We start from the raw sequence: 12,565 nt of genomic DNA on the forward strand, positions 1-12,565 counted from the left end.
GGGGTCTGTAGCTGCTCGACCGAGGCAAATTGCCGCCGTTACATTACAGAGCATTTGGGCTGATGAGCCGAGTCATTCAACGTGCCGCACAATCTGTAAGTGATCTACCACATCCTTATTCTCTTTTATTCATCCGTACTCCAGACAACACATCTAAAATTTGAAGTGTCTCCTTCTGAGTGAATCCCATACAAAGACACAACAATTAATGGCAACACATAACTTCAAGTATATTCCAAACGCAGCTCCTCTGTCTAACCACTACGTCTGGGTGAGGGACTAAAATCTAGGCATGCAAACACTACTGTAATGTGCACCAACTTTCTCTCTCTGTGACATACTGCAAAGTGTATATTAGAAACTGGGTGCTCTCTTAAGACTTAAGTTTGGCTCTTTGAGCTGTGGTGTCAAAGTCAGCTCGTTCTCTCTCTAAGAGGCAAAGAGGCTTGGCTTTACAACTGACATTCTAAACATTATGTTGCTTAATAGCGCCACCTTTAATCTCACACAGGTAAAACATGAAGCATTAGCATTCAAAAGTTAAAACATTTTGAGTTCTCTGGGCACCACCTCTCCACTGTAAAAACTGGAACATAAAGTGACTGTTGAAACATTTATAAACATAAAGCCTCTGACATAAGTTAGGAAATAAATTAAATTCGGCCATAAAATAACTGATTACAGGCAGCAAAAATATTATTTTTTTCATCCACTTTCTCAAACAAGGGATAGCTTTGTTGATATTATTCCATATCTGCATTCTGCATCAGCATTCACTGCATTCGTGGAATACCTTACAAAATAAGTAAGTACATAAATAAATAATCCTTGCATTGTTTAGTAATCATTATTTTTTCCCTTTACAGTACCATGACTTATAACTGTACAGTGAGCAGGTACAATATAGCAATTACAATGAGAAAAGAGGGGGAAACCCATTGTCTGGTGATTCTGGGGCTATAGCGGTCGTGAGTACCTGTGGTTTGCTGGTCCGGGCCAGTCCAAACTAATCTAAAGTGAACGAGGCCCTTTAGCTATCCCAAATCATCCGGCCTTTCTTTGTTGGTCTTCCACGGGGGGGGGGGGGGTTTGCCCCTGTTGAGGCTCCGTCAGGTGTCCAGAGCTAGCTGGAGTTGAGATCAGAGTTTGGCTGCGTGGGAGTCAAGGGAGGGAGGTTGAGGTCAAAAGGCGAGGTGTCCAAAAAGCCAAGGTTGCCACGGTGACCTCAGAAGTGGCCCATCCTGGCAGCGAAAAGGCTGCGTGAGCGTGGAACGGCCGAGGAGATGCGGCCGAAGCTGGACGAAGGCCACTTCATGATGAACTGGGAGGTCACTGGCAGCAGATACCTGGACAGACGGGCAGGAGCGAGGGACGGAGGGATTAGGGGAGAGGATGAACATAATGAGAGGATTAGATATGCAAAGGTCACAATTTAGAGGTCAGGGCGCATTAGTGCTCGGCACTGAGACCACACACTGCATATTTTCCATATATTGATTCTACCATTTTGTGGCCGTCTCCATTTGCACATTTCCACTTTAATAATAGCCTGGTGATTTCAAGATAATGGGACCACTCTCACTTTGAAAACGAGAACAAATAAATACATTGTGAGATCCATATGATCCGGGGTATTTTGTGTAGGGCTGCAACTAACATTTTTTTCAATTAATCAATCCTTTTATTTATAAAATGCCAAAAAATGACAGTTATAATTCCCCACATACTAAGGTGACAAGATGTCCTGTTTTGTCTGGCCAACAGTCCAAAACATAAATATATTTAGTTTGTATGAAAAAAAAGCATCAAATCCTCATATTTGAAATGTGGAAACACCAATATTGGTTTTGCTTTTTATTCGTGCTAATGATCAACTATTTAGATTAAATAGTTGATTATCATTACAGCTCTAATTTTATGTAATGTACCAAATCTAAAAGGCAATACACATCGTGCTCTCCGTCACAGTCCTGTTTAATTAGGTTATATATATTTATATATGTGCTCATAGAGTAATAAATTGACCAATTACTGACAGAAGCAGATCTTTCAGATTTTTTCAACTTTGATCCTGTTAAAATGTTGGTATCATTAACAGAAGATCCTCACCTATCATTCCGAGGCATAGGCGTCAGTACCTTTCTAAGACTTTTCTATGACACCTTCCACCGAGACAGAGCAGTGAGGCAGCTCCTGCTAACAGCGTTCCAGTACCTGAGAATGAGACCAGCGTCAGGTTGAGATAGAGTCAGAGGGAGCTGAACCCTGCTCCCATCTTCCTTAGCTACTGGAAATGAGTCAGATATGGTTGTCAGAGGAATGTCAGATGATATGATCAAATCCTGGACATGGTTAACTAAAGGTTATGCAAATGCTGCGGTATTCTTCAGAAAACATGAGACGGGCAGGTTTGAATTCTCCCAGACTGATCAGTTGGAAGAATGACTTACATTTAGGGGCTTTTGCATCACACTTCTTGTATTGGGATGTTATACATTATGTGACCTTATTGCCACATCTGCAGAAAGTCGTTGCTAATAAAAAGTACATCTAATACCCGTTTAGTTAAACGAGAACAATGGACAAAAGAGATAGTCCTTGTGGAAGTTTTTAAATGTGACAATCTAATCAAAAGGAGCCACTGGGGCTGAGGATTACAGAGTGAAGAAAGGATGTCTTCTTTTGAGCTGGTGCAGAGATACTTTTTCTCTGACAGCTCTCTCTCCTCTCGTGAAGTAGCTCTTAGACAAATTAGCCGAGCAGTTTCTTCTAAAGGCGACCGGAAAGAGGAAAATATAAAAAGCACATGTCGCTGAGAGCGTCTGCTTCAGCACAGCTCCCGACTCAGGAGAGTTAGAAGGGATTCAAATTAGCTTCATTTAGTCCAAGTAAAGTGCACTTGAGACAGCTTCAAGAGGGCCAGAGGTATCCCTCCAGCACATCTTCTTCGGCACTGACTGGACTTGGTGAACAAGGGCTCAGTCCAGCCCTTCTTCTTAAACTCCACTCAAACCCAAGAGAACAGGAGGGCAACATATGCTTTGCTCTAAGACGTTCACATTTGCTTCACAAGCAAGTCTTCGAAGTGACATTTAGTGATTCCATACCACGATTTTGTGTCACCCTTGGATTCATTTCTTATGTGTTCCCCAGCTCGGCACCTTATTCCATCACCATAGATTCATGATATTCATCAATTGGGATTCTGTTCATGGATTTGTGGTGTGATTTTATTTTTTTTCTCCTTTCTCCCCTTCATTTCCATAAGGCTTTCACTGAAACCCCCAAGCCCAGACATGGAAATGTCAGTCAAAAAAATAAAGAAAATCAAATATTGAACATTCATTGGGGGCCCGAGTGTGTGTTCTTCAGAGAGCCTCTGCTATTCACTTTGAGAAGATTCTGCTCATAGAAAGCATCATGATGCTCGTAATGGCAAGGGGTCGGTGGGAGGGCTTCTCACGTCCAAGCGGCTGCCGTCTCTACAGGCTAAATTTAATTGGACTCTCATTCGGTATCTTCCAGGTTTGTCCTCCTTTTGATCATGAAGAAGAGCTTGGCAACAGTGTGCATGCTTGAAAGCCAGGGGGATTCTTGTCCATGTACTTGTGCTTTGCTTCAATCCATCAGTTGAGAAGGAGACAGAAAGATACTCTCCTGCTCTGCTTGTTACATGCACAGCTCCAATCCACCACTGTTTCTACCGACATGCCTTCCATGCTTCTCCTAAGTCCTCTATCGAAATGCAACTGCCGCAGCAAATTAGGAGACCAGACAAAACAAAATGCCATGACTAAGGATGGAGAAGACTGCCGCAATACCTGACGCAATCATAAACCAAGAGGTACAAAGAGGCTTGAAGGTTATCTGCAGCCCACACTCAGCTCAACACCCCTATTAACCCTAATTACTGCCACACTTTTCAGACAGATGAAAGTTAATAGAATCTGAAACTTTTGTCATCATGGGAAAATTGTCTTTGGGTAGTGACAGTAATTCCAGGCTTAACAAGAAAGTCATTAGTGAAGCTATTTGGCTACTTCCTCTCATCTGCCCACACACACTGAAGGACTTTGCTAAGGCCCATGTGGCTGTTGACACACCTGATTAGGGCACTCAACAGAGGAAGGATGCTTCAACAAGAGCGGGCAGGTGTGGTCATCAGTGGAGACCGCAAAGACCTCAGCCAACAGACCCACTTTGACATGTGCCAAAGGCTGCCAAGAGCTCTGCCATTGTATGCGTTATGCGTGTGTTTGTGTGGGTGTGTGTGTGTGTGTGTGTACATGCAGAAGAGACCGTGCAGGTATTTAGTTAGTTCAAAGGAACCAAATTAGCCTAAATATATGATGTGTAATTTAAATGTGTAAGATACTTCGAGTAGTCGGAATGTGGAGGTTTGCCAAACTGGTCTTCCAAAAAAGCAATTTTCTGTGTATGATCTCATCTTGAACTAGAAACCTTAAGATATCTGTCCACTTTAGCCTTTTAGAAGTGTCATATACAGTATACAGGTGTCAAAAATGTGTTCTCAAACACATATAACCTATGCATATATGTTTATTTCACACTTCTTTTTTAATATCTTTGGATCAAAACATAACTTGACCCGCTATTTTTCCAGTTTTTTTTCTAGAATTATTTCAGTGAAGTTCTGAAGTTACCCTGGTAGAATAAACCTAATTATTTCGTAATAATAAATTTAAATAAGATTTCATAAAAAAATTGGGGCCACATTTTTTCAAGCATGTTTAAAACTATACTCACGTATGTACAGTTCATTGAACGTTACTGGTTGCAGTTATTATTTTGAAGGTACATTTTTTTATTTTTTTATTTAACGTTTTAAGTCCATTATTTTACGATGTGAGAACATACAGAACAAAAAATCTGAACTTGTATGTTAAAATTTGCACTTGTAAAAATGAAATTTGCACTTGCAAAAAAACTTTTATTTTTACAACTGCAAATTTTGACATACAAGTTCAGATTTTTTGTTCTGCAAGTTCTCACATTGTATTCTACAAGCTCTCACCTTATGTACCATATTTACCTTCATACAGTATATTATTACTAGTGTCCTTACTATTGTGACTCTAATGTAAGACATAGAGGACAAAATCCACAATCCTCTTTCTGTGAAAAAATATATTTATAAAGTTTAGCTGAAGCCTATGTTTGGCTTCCCCAGTCTGAGTTAGACAAATCAAGTGGTTATCTTCTTCCAAAGTTAACCTGTTTAGTACGAAATTCCTTCTTTGTGTTTCTCTTGTGACAGCATTAAGAATTTTTGTTTAGGTAACAAGGACTGTGGATGTTGTCATTTTTACATTGTTTCAATGTACAAACTGTATGGGCCGGTGAGTATTGTTTCAAACAGAACCTATCCTTTAAATGTTACATGTCAGTTGGATGTGGACACAGCTCAAGAGAAATAGTTTGAGGGTAGTTTGGGTGTGAAACATTGAGATGGGAAGAATGATTGTTGTGTAGCAGTCACATGACATGTACATGCACAGTCTCACACACACACACACACACACACACACACACACACACACACACACAATTTATCCTAATAGAAAGCTTGTGCATCAATAAGAAAGTAATCCTAATTGCTTCTCATCTATGTGAAGTGGCGGCGTGTTGCGACTGTTCCCTGCATGCCTGATGGAGAGATGTGAACCGTTTGTGTTATGAAACTGCAAAACACATGATGCAAGCCAAAAAATGTTCTGTCTTCTTGTGATTAGAAGAGAGTATAGCTTAGATTGATTATGGCACTGATGCAGTGCAGGTGAGGCGCTCACTTCCCACTGAGGCTACTTGTACTGAACATTTCCTCAAGGTAATTTGCTCTTGATAAAAGAGTTAAGTGAAGGCATAAGCATGTAGTAGCAGGGTGATTGCCTGGTGATGTACAGCAGTTGGCTGAATGGTTGCGATGTGGAAAAACAGTGCTCCAAACCGTCTTAAAGGTCCCATGACATGCGCCTTTTTGGAGGCTTTTATATAGACCTTACTGGTCCCCTAATACTATATCTAAAGTCTCTTCCCCGAAATTCAGCCTTGGTGCAGAATTACAGTTTTTCTTTGTATGTGCCATTTCTGTGTTTGTAGCTTTCAATGCTAATGAAGAGGAGAGGGGCAGGGTGGGGGTGTGGCCTTGACCAGCTTGCCTAGGGCAAAGCAGAGACAGGGGAGGTAACCTTTCCCCCTTATGACAACATCTAGGAAATATTACAGATCGGCCCATCTGAGCTTTCATTTTCTCAAAGGCAGAGCAGGATACCCAGGGCTCGGTTTACACCTAACGCCATTTCTAGCCAGTGGGGGAAACTCATATTTATGTTTTAAAAAACTCAAAGTAAAATTTTCATGCCATGGGACCTTTTAATATGCTTTCTTCTCCTTTCTCCTTCATTTCAAATACATTGTTTATAGTTTTGGGCCTCAGATCATTTGAAACATATCCGATTCTCATGCTGAATGAGTCATTCCAAACATCAGCTGTTTGAATGGTAGTGAGGGAAAGGAGAGGAGAGCATGCTAGACTGTTGGTTGTGTAGCCAATGCAACCCTCATTGGGCAGGTGGGACCAAGCCTTTGTTACAGCTGTGAGGTGGTGGAGAGCAGCAGAAAGCAGGGGAACAGGGACGGTGCTGGGAGATTGGGGGGGTTTAGCAGAACTAAACCAAGCAGAGACCTGTGTCAAGGGGCGAAGAGACGGAGGAAGAGGAGGAAGAAGCGGCAGCGACAGCGGCAGGGGTGGAGCCATGGGTAGAGGCTGGTCCAGCAGCAAATGGTAAGCTTTTTTACACAGACAAATATATACACAAAAGTAATAAGGAGAGACAGACCAATGCATGCTTACATGGACTCTCAAGGATACCTACTGCAAACATTTGGATACACCAGTGTGTCATTTTGTGGATGCTCGAGTTATTAAATCCAATTACAGTTTTATCTTAAAGTCCTCACATACTCCACTGATTAATTTATATTCTTGAATCTATCCTCGTAACAGCTGAGGTTTTTATACTGTGGGCGCAAAGTGATAGCCTGTTAAAATATGCGCTAGAGTTATGAATCATGCAACGCAAGGCCCCAGGAAAAAAGGAGCTCTCTCTCTCATAAGGTCATTTGCTGCACAGGCTCATCTGGGCTCTAATTGAATTAAGCAGGCCTCGGGGGGCCCTGGGCTAACCTGAGCGCTAATCTGTGGGCCATTATTTCCTGTTAACAGCACACTCCTTCTCTCCCTCTCCCCACCCTCCTCCCTCCTTGTCTGGCAGCCCAAAGCATATGTGCTTTAAAAGTTCGCTCACTCCAAACCTGAGCTGCTGTCTCCTGCGGGGTCTATCCTTAAAAATAGAACAAGGCTTATTTTATTGTTTGTTTTATCGGGGTTATGTGATGAAGATGATTGCTCTAAGTCTCCATGGAGAAGAGAGGGGAATTGTTTTTCCTGAGAGAGGTTAAATGATGATAGCTGTTGAAATCAAAGGTTTTCTTGTCTGCATGTCAAAGTTAATCCATTTAGTTTTTTCAGTGCTTTTTAAAAAGGGAGTTTTAACAAGTTTATAACTAGGCATCTCTGTGGTTTTTACTGCTGTAACAGACTCAGCTTTAACAAGTTTCCATCCGGACTTAAATATCAACCAGAAGAAGACACCATCAATATTTCTCCCAACACCAAGGATGTCTCCTGTTAATCTTATGTAACTCAGGATTAGTATCCCAGTAGGCTTACTTTCCTGTCCCTGATGTGTAGTGTGCGTTGGGTCGTTTTATAGTGTTTTAATATTGTTATTTTGACCATATGTACGCGCACTAGTTTAATCTATAAATTAGATGGATATAAAATATTATAAAATAATCTGTTTATGGGTCTGAAGACTTTTCGGGCATTTAGATCATTGCCCTTTCCAGAGCAAGAGCTTAACGTCTTGCAGAAGGACACTGAGTACAGCTTTAACCTGGGACCTACCAATAGTATCTTAAATCCCATTGTGTCCTTGAATCTTATAGAGCCACCATATTGCATAGTGAACTATCTATTAAAGCAGGAACGTTCTAAGAATCTTTTGAAAAATAAAGAAATCAGTGGGAAAACATTAAAGAGTTTGGTGTCCTCCTCACCTGGTGTCGTCCCATTCAGGGCTCAGTCCGGTCAATGAGCCACGGGACTCTGAGACAAACTTGTAGACAACCAACAGGCAGTCTCGGCATAGCTGGACCAGCCGGCGGCAGCACTGCAGCTCCTGGGGTGACACCACCTCGCTGCTCTTACTGAAGATGGTCTCCCACGAAGAACTGGAGACCAAATGAGAGGACAGGCACACACACACAGCGTGAAATGCATTTAGCAGTAAAAGATTAGCACCACCATAAAATCATCAATATCTTGATCACGCAAATTTGATCGTGGGAAGTCAAAATCGTGATCGCGATTAAAATTCGATTAATTGTGCAGCCCTAGTGTACAGTTCATGTGTGTATATACACTTGCATACACACACGCAGACATGCAGGGAGGAGGAAGAAACAAATCCAAGTACAGTTAACCCCCTTTACAACCCCAGACCTACCCCTCACTGTGAGTGAGCTTCAACAACTGAGACATACAACCCAGGGGGGTACGTTTGATGTCTAGGCCCTTTCACTCTTTGGGAGGTGGGGGTGCTTCCTCTGAAAGAGTTCAAAACTGTGTGTGTGTTTCCATTCTCTTTCTCTAAGTCGTTTTCAAAGCCTGTTGAATTCATTGGCCACAATAGCTGCTAGGCCGTTTGATTGTTGTTAAGTCCCTTAGATAAAATATCAAACAAGAGAAAGAGAGGAGTTGGAGTGTGCTTTCGAGGTGCACCGCTTCTCTGTTCCTGCGTGACATCTGGGCCCCCTATTGGGTTTATCCGTGTTTGGGCCGAGGCCTGTTGTAGGGAGGGGTAGGATGATAGGCTAGCAAGCTAGCTGGATCATCCAGGCAAGCTGTAGTCAGACAAAAGCTGCATGGGGTGCAGCGTGCAAGGGGTAGCTGAGACTAGGCTAATCCTCCCAGGCCTCTACCCCTCCACCCTCGCTTTTATCTACCATTTTTTTTTTTTTTAACGATGTCTGATTTTCAATCACTGTCATCTCCGCTTTTTTCTGTCACCGGGTTTCTCCACATCTCGCCTTGTGCTTATCATCCCCTTCATCTCTATCACCTGCTTAATCCCTTCCCCACTTTCCCTTAATTACGACTGCCAAGGAAGTAAGGGAGGAAGAAAATGGAGAGCTGTGGGCAGTAACTTCAGTCACACCCTCTGAGCCCTCTGGGCCGAGGGAAACACGGCCACTGACAACTGAACTGTAAAGAATATGGAGAGGAAGAGATGCAAAAAGGTCACACCTTCATACAGCTACCAGCACAGCAGCTGTCTGCATGTTAGGTGTGTGTGTGTGTGTGTGTGTGTGTGTGTGAGTGGGAGTGAGAGTGTGTGTGTGTGTGTGAGAGAGAGAGGGTGAGTGGGAATGTGTGCGTGCGTGCTGAGACTGCTAATGTGTGCCTTTTAAGAGAAGCAAAATATGCGAAAGCCAATGTGAACCACTGATGGCAAACAGTAGTTGTGTGTGTGTTTGTGTGTGTGTGTGTGTGTGTGTATGCTGTAGGAATCTTGAAGAAAGCCACTTACTGTCACATCAAATAAGTCGAAAAACAGCCAAATGAAAACTTCAGTATCTAAAACAAACTGTAGTAAAAGTACTAAGAGGCCTTCATTCACCTCCTTCCTGCTTCCATTCCTCCCCTCTCCTATTCTTGATCTCACCTGTGAAAAAGCCCTGATTAACAGCCTAGATTTATGACCTTAATTTACACCCCGTCTCCGAAGAGTACTAACATGTTTCTTTCATCCCAGGAGCTTTCAGAAAAGTGCAGCAGGTTGGTCTGTCACTCATTCTCTGTCATTGAGCTGTGGTTGCTTCCCTCGTCATACTGAATAAAAATCGCAAATTGTCCGTGCTGTCACTGAAAATGATATATTGACGAACATAGGGAGATTGGGTGGTGCGTGAACTTCTAGTCATGGAGATGAAATAGTGGCAGTAATTGGCCTGCAGTGTGATCACTTGTTTGTGTTAATTTAAAAGCATGCAGGCAAGTGTCCATTAACGTCTCTGTTCATTTAAGGGTATTCTTTCTGACTCAAATTTTCAAATTTTTGTCTCTTTTTTTGTCTTGGTACGTTGGTCTTGATTTAAGTCACCATTACAGTTAACATATTTAAATTTCTTTCCTTTCCTCTCTCCATGTTAGTAGGCTACTCGCCCCACTTTGGATTGTGATGTGGTCAAATGATGCTTATAAACTAGTTTATTTCAAGTGTACCCCAGCCATTTCACCCTCACCCTAACCCAGCTCAGAACTTGGCTCACACTGGCCTACCCGGTGTTCAAGAAGCAGTTCCACAGGCCCTGGCCATGACTCCAGAGCAGCCGACTGAAGACGCGGTTAAAGAGCCGGTAGAGGTGGAGACTTTCTACGTCCGGCTCCCTCCAGATCCGTTGTAGCGCTGAGCGTACATTGGTACGTACAATGTCCAACACCTGAGTGACGATGAAAGTGAGAAGGAGATAGGGGCAAATAACAGAAAAAAAGATTTAAACCAAGCATGTGATAATAAAGGGAATGAATGCTCCAAGACATAAGGCAACAGCATTTTTAATTGCAGTGCATGACTTGGCATTTGTTTCAACTGTAAGATGTTTTTATCTTTTTTTTTTCTTACTTTAAAACTTGCAATCACAAAGTTTAATGCATTCACTCCGTAAGAACACATACAGTATACATATAGTATATGTACAAACATATCCTGATCCTAATTTAATCAGACCATACACATCTGTAGTGAGGATTTCAGGAAGTGTATCTCTGCATTCATGTTAAAGCATGCACAGACATACTGTGCGTGCGTGTGTGTGTGTGTGTGTGTGTGTGTGTGTGTGGGTTAGACAAAAAAATGCTGGGGCAGACAGCGGAGAGCATGGGGGAGGACTAATTGCTGCACCGACGTCAGTCTTGGAGAGAAGGTGTCAGAAGTTCCCAGGCGGTCTGAGGACACCTGCGCCAGCCTTCCATCTTCCCTTCTTCGTTTTCCTCCTCCCTACCCACCTCACTGCCTTCTCTTCCTCCCCTTTTCTTTCTCTTTTCACCCCGCTCAGAGTGCAGTGCTGTGGCTCTTTTGACTTTGATTCCTCGCTCCTCATTACTGACATGCCCATCTGACAGTGTGTGCGTGCATGTGTGTTTGCGATGTGAAGAGGCAAGATTTCCCTACAGCAATATAAGGCAAGCGTGACACGCATACACACTCAGACAAACGGATAGATGAGTAAACACACACAGAGATATGTTTTGGTATGGTAATCAGATGGCAGAGCAGTGGGTGCTACATTCCTGACCTCTGCCTGCTGCTCATTAGGCTGCTCCACTCTAAATAAAAAAACATTGGCTCGCTACGCCACAGCCCACAACACGGCAGAAAGCAGCGGCTGAGAGATCACATCATTACTGACACGCCTACTGGATGCCATTTCACGTCTTGTCCCCTCTTCTGTTTTGTTTACATCCTATTTGGTGTCTCTTCCTCTCACTGTCTGACATGATAATGATGTACATCCGTGTCTTTTTTCTCTCTTTTAAGTTTGATTTGATTATTTTAAAAGTTCTTCGAAAGCATTCAAAGGAATAGGTTGGAGCGGTGACATGTTGTCATTTTCACAGGTTTTAACAACGCCCACTCTATACAGGGCTACAGTATAGACTGTGTGGGAGATTGGGGGAAGGCAGGACATTTATACAGGTGTGAAAAGATAAAAGTGACCCATTTTTAAGATTTACTAAAAATAATAATATAACTAGATGCAGCTCAGGTTTTCTCACTCACAGGTTAGCGCTTTATCTTTGTTAAACACACATACCTGCCAGATCTATACAGTTTAGTGCCTTGTTAATCTTTGAGGCTCAATGCCACATTACAACCAGTCTTTCTTTCAAACCAATAGGCTACAACTTTGCGCTTTCTATTACGAAAAGCATCTAATTTTTTTTTCCTTGCTGAATTATTTATTATTGTCTGTTGGGGTTATGACCTAGTTAGGATGCAGTGATTGTTATCTAGATTCTTGCAAATGTTGTAACAGGTTTGAAATAATAAGTTGACTCTAAACATCTCTACTGAAGAAACTCAGCCTAACTGTCATCTAATTCTCTTGAGGGGCAAGTCAGAGGTAAATTGGCTTAGATATCTTGCAATCTGATTCCAGCATAGGAATTACCTTCCGTTGTTTGGTAGAGTCCAGCTTCACTAGCCAATAGGAGGCCACCTTTGATTTGTGGTATTTCCAGTTGTCTAGGATCTGTGGAAGAAACGTCAGGGTTAAAAAAGGGAAAACATGCACAATACATGTTTTTAATATAGACTTCCTTAAAAAGTAGAACAACAATCAAGCAACACATTTAAAAAACACCCTCAGAGTTTTTTAAAGAAAATCACTGCAGGTCATTTTATTACATCTGTTTCCC

General features: G+C 42.2%; 1 protein-coding gene across 5 annotated transcripts in view; it reads right to left on the reverse strand.

Moving 5' to 3' along the window:
* Positions 1-706: 706 nt before the first annotated feature.
* ttll7 (tubulin tyrosine ligase-like family, member 7) overlaps positions 707-12,565 on the reverse strand; it is a 69,159-nt gene continuing 57,300 nt past the window's right edge. For 2 of the 5 annotated variants that reach the window (XM_034881877.1, XM_034881878.1), the window contains exons 18-21: positions 12,319-12,399; positions 10,427-10,587; positions 8,143-8,316; positions 707-1,346 (exon numbers count right to left, since the gene is read on the reverse strand). In XM_034881877.1, the coding sequence (XP_034737768.1) occupies positions 1,226-1,346; positions 8,143-8,316; positions 10,427-10,587; positions 12,319-12,399 (537 nt within the window). In that variant the 3' untranslated portion in view covers positions 707-1,225. Of the gene's footprint in view, positions 1,347-2,109; positions 2,215-6,706; positions 6,811-8,142; positions 8,317-10,426; positions 10,588-12,318; positions 12,400-12,565 lie in introns of all 5 variants that reach the window. The other 3 variants (XM_034881882.1, XM_034881881.1, XM_034881880.1) reach the window with 3 other exon arrangements.

The sequence above is a fragment of the Etheostoma cragini genome, chromosome 9 (assembly GCF_013103735.1).
Source record: "Etheostoma cragini isolate CJK2018 chromosome 9, CSU_Ecrag_1.0, whole genome shotgun sequence".
In the NCBI taxonomy this organism is placed as follows: domain Eukaryota; kingdom Metazoa; phylum Chordata; class Actinopteri; order Perciformes; family Percidae; genus Etheostoma; species Etheostoma cragini.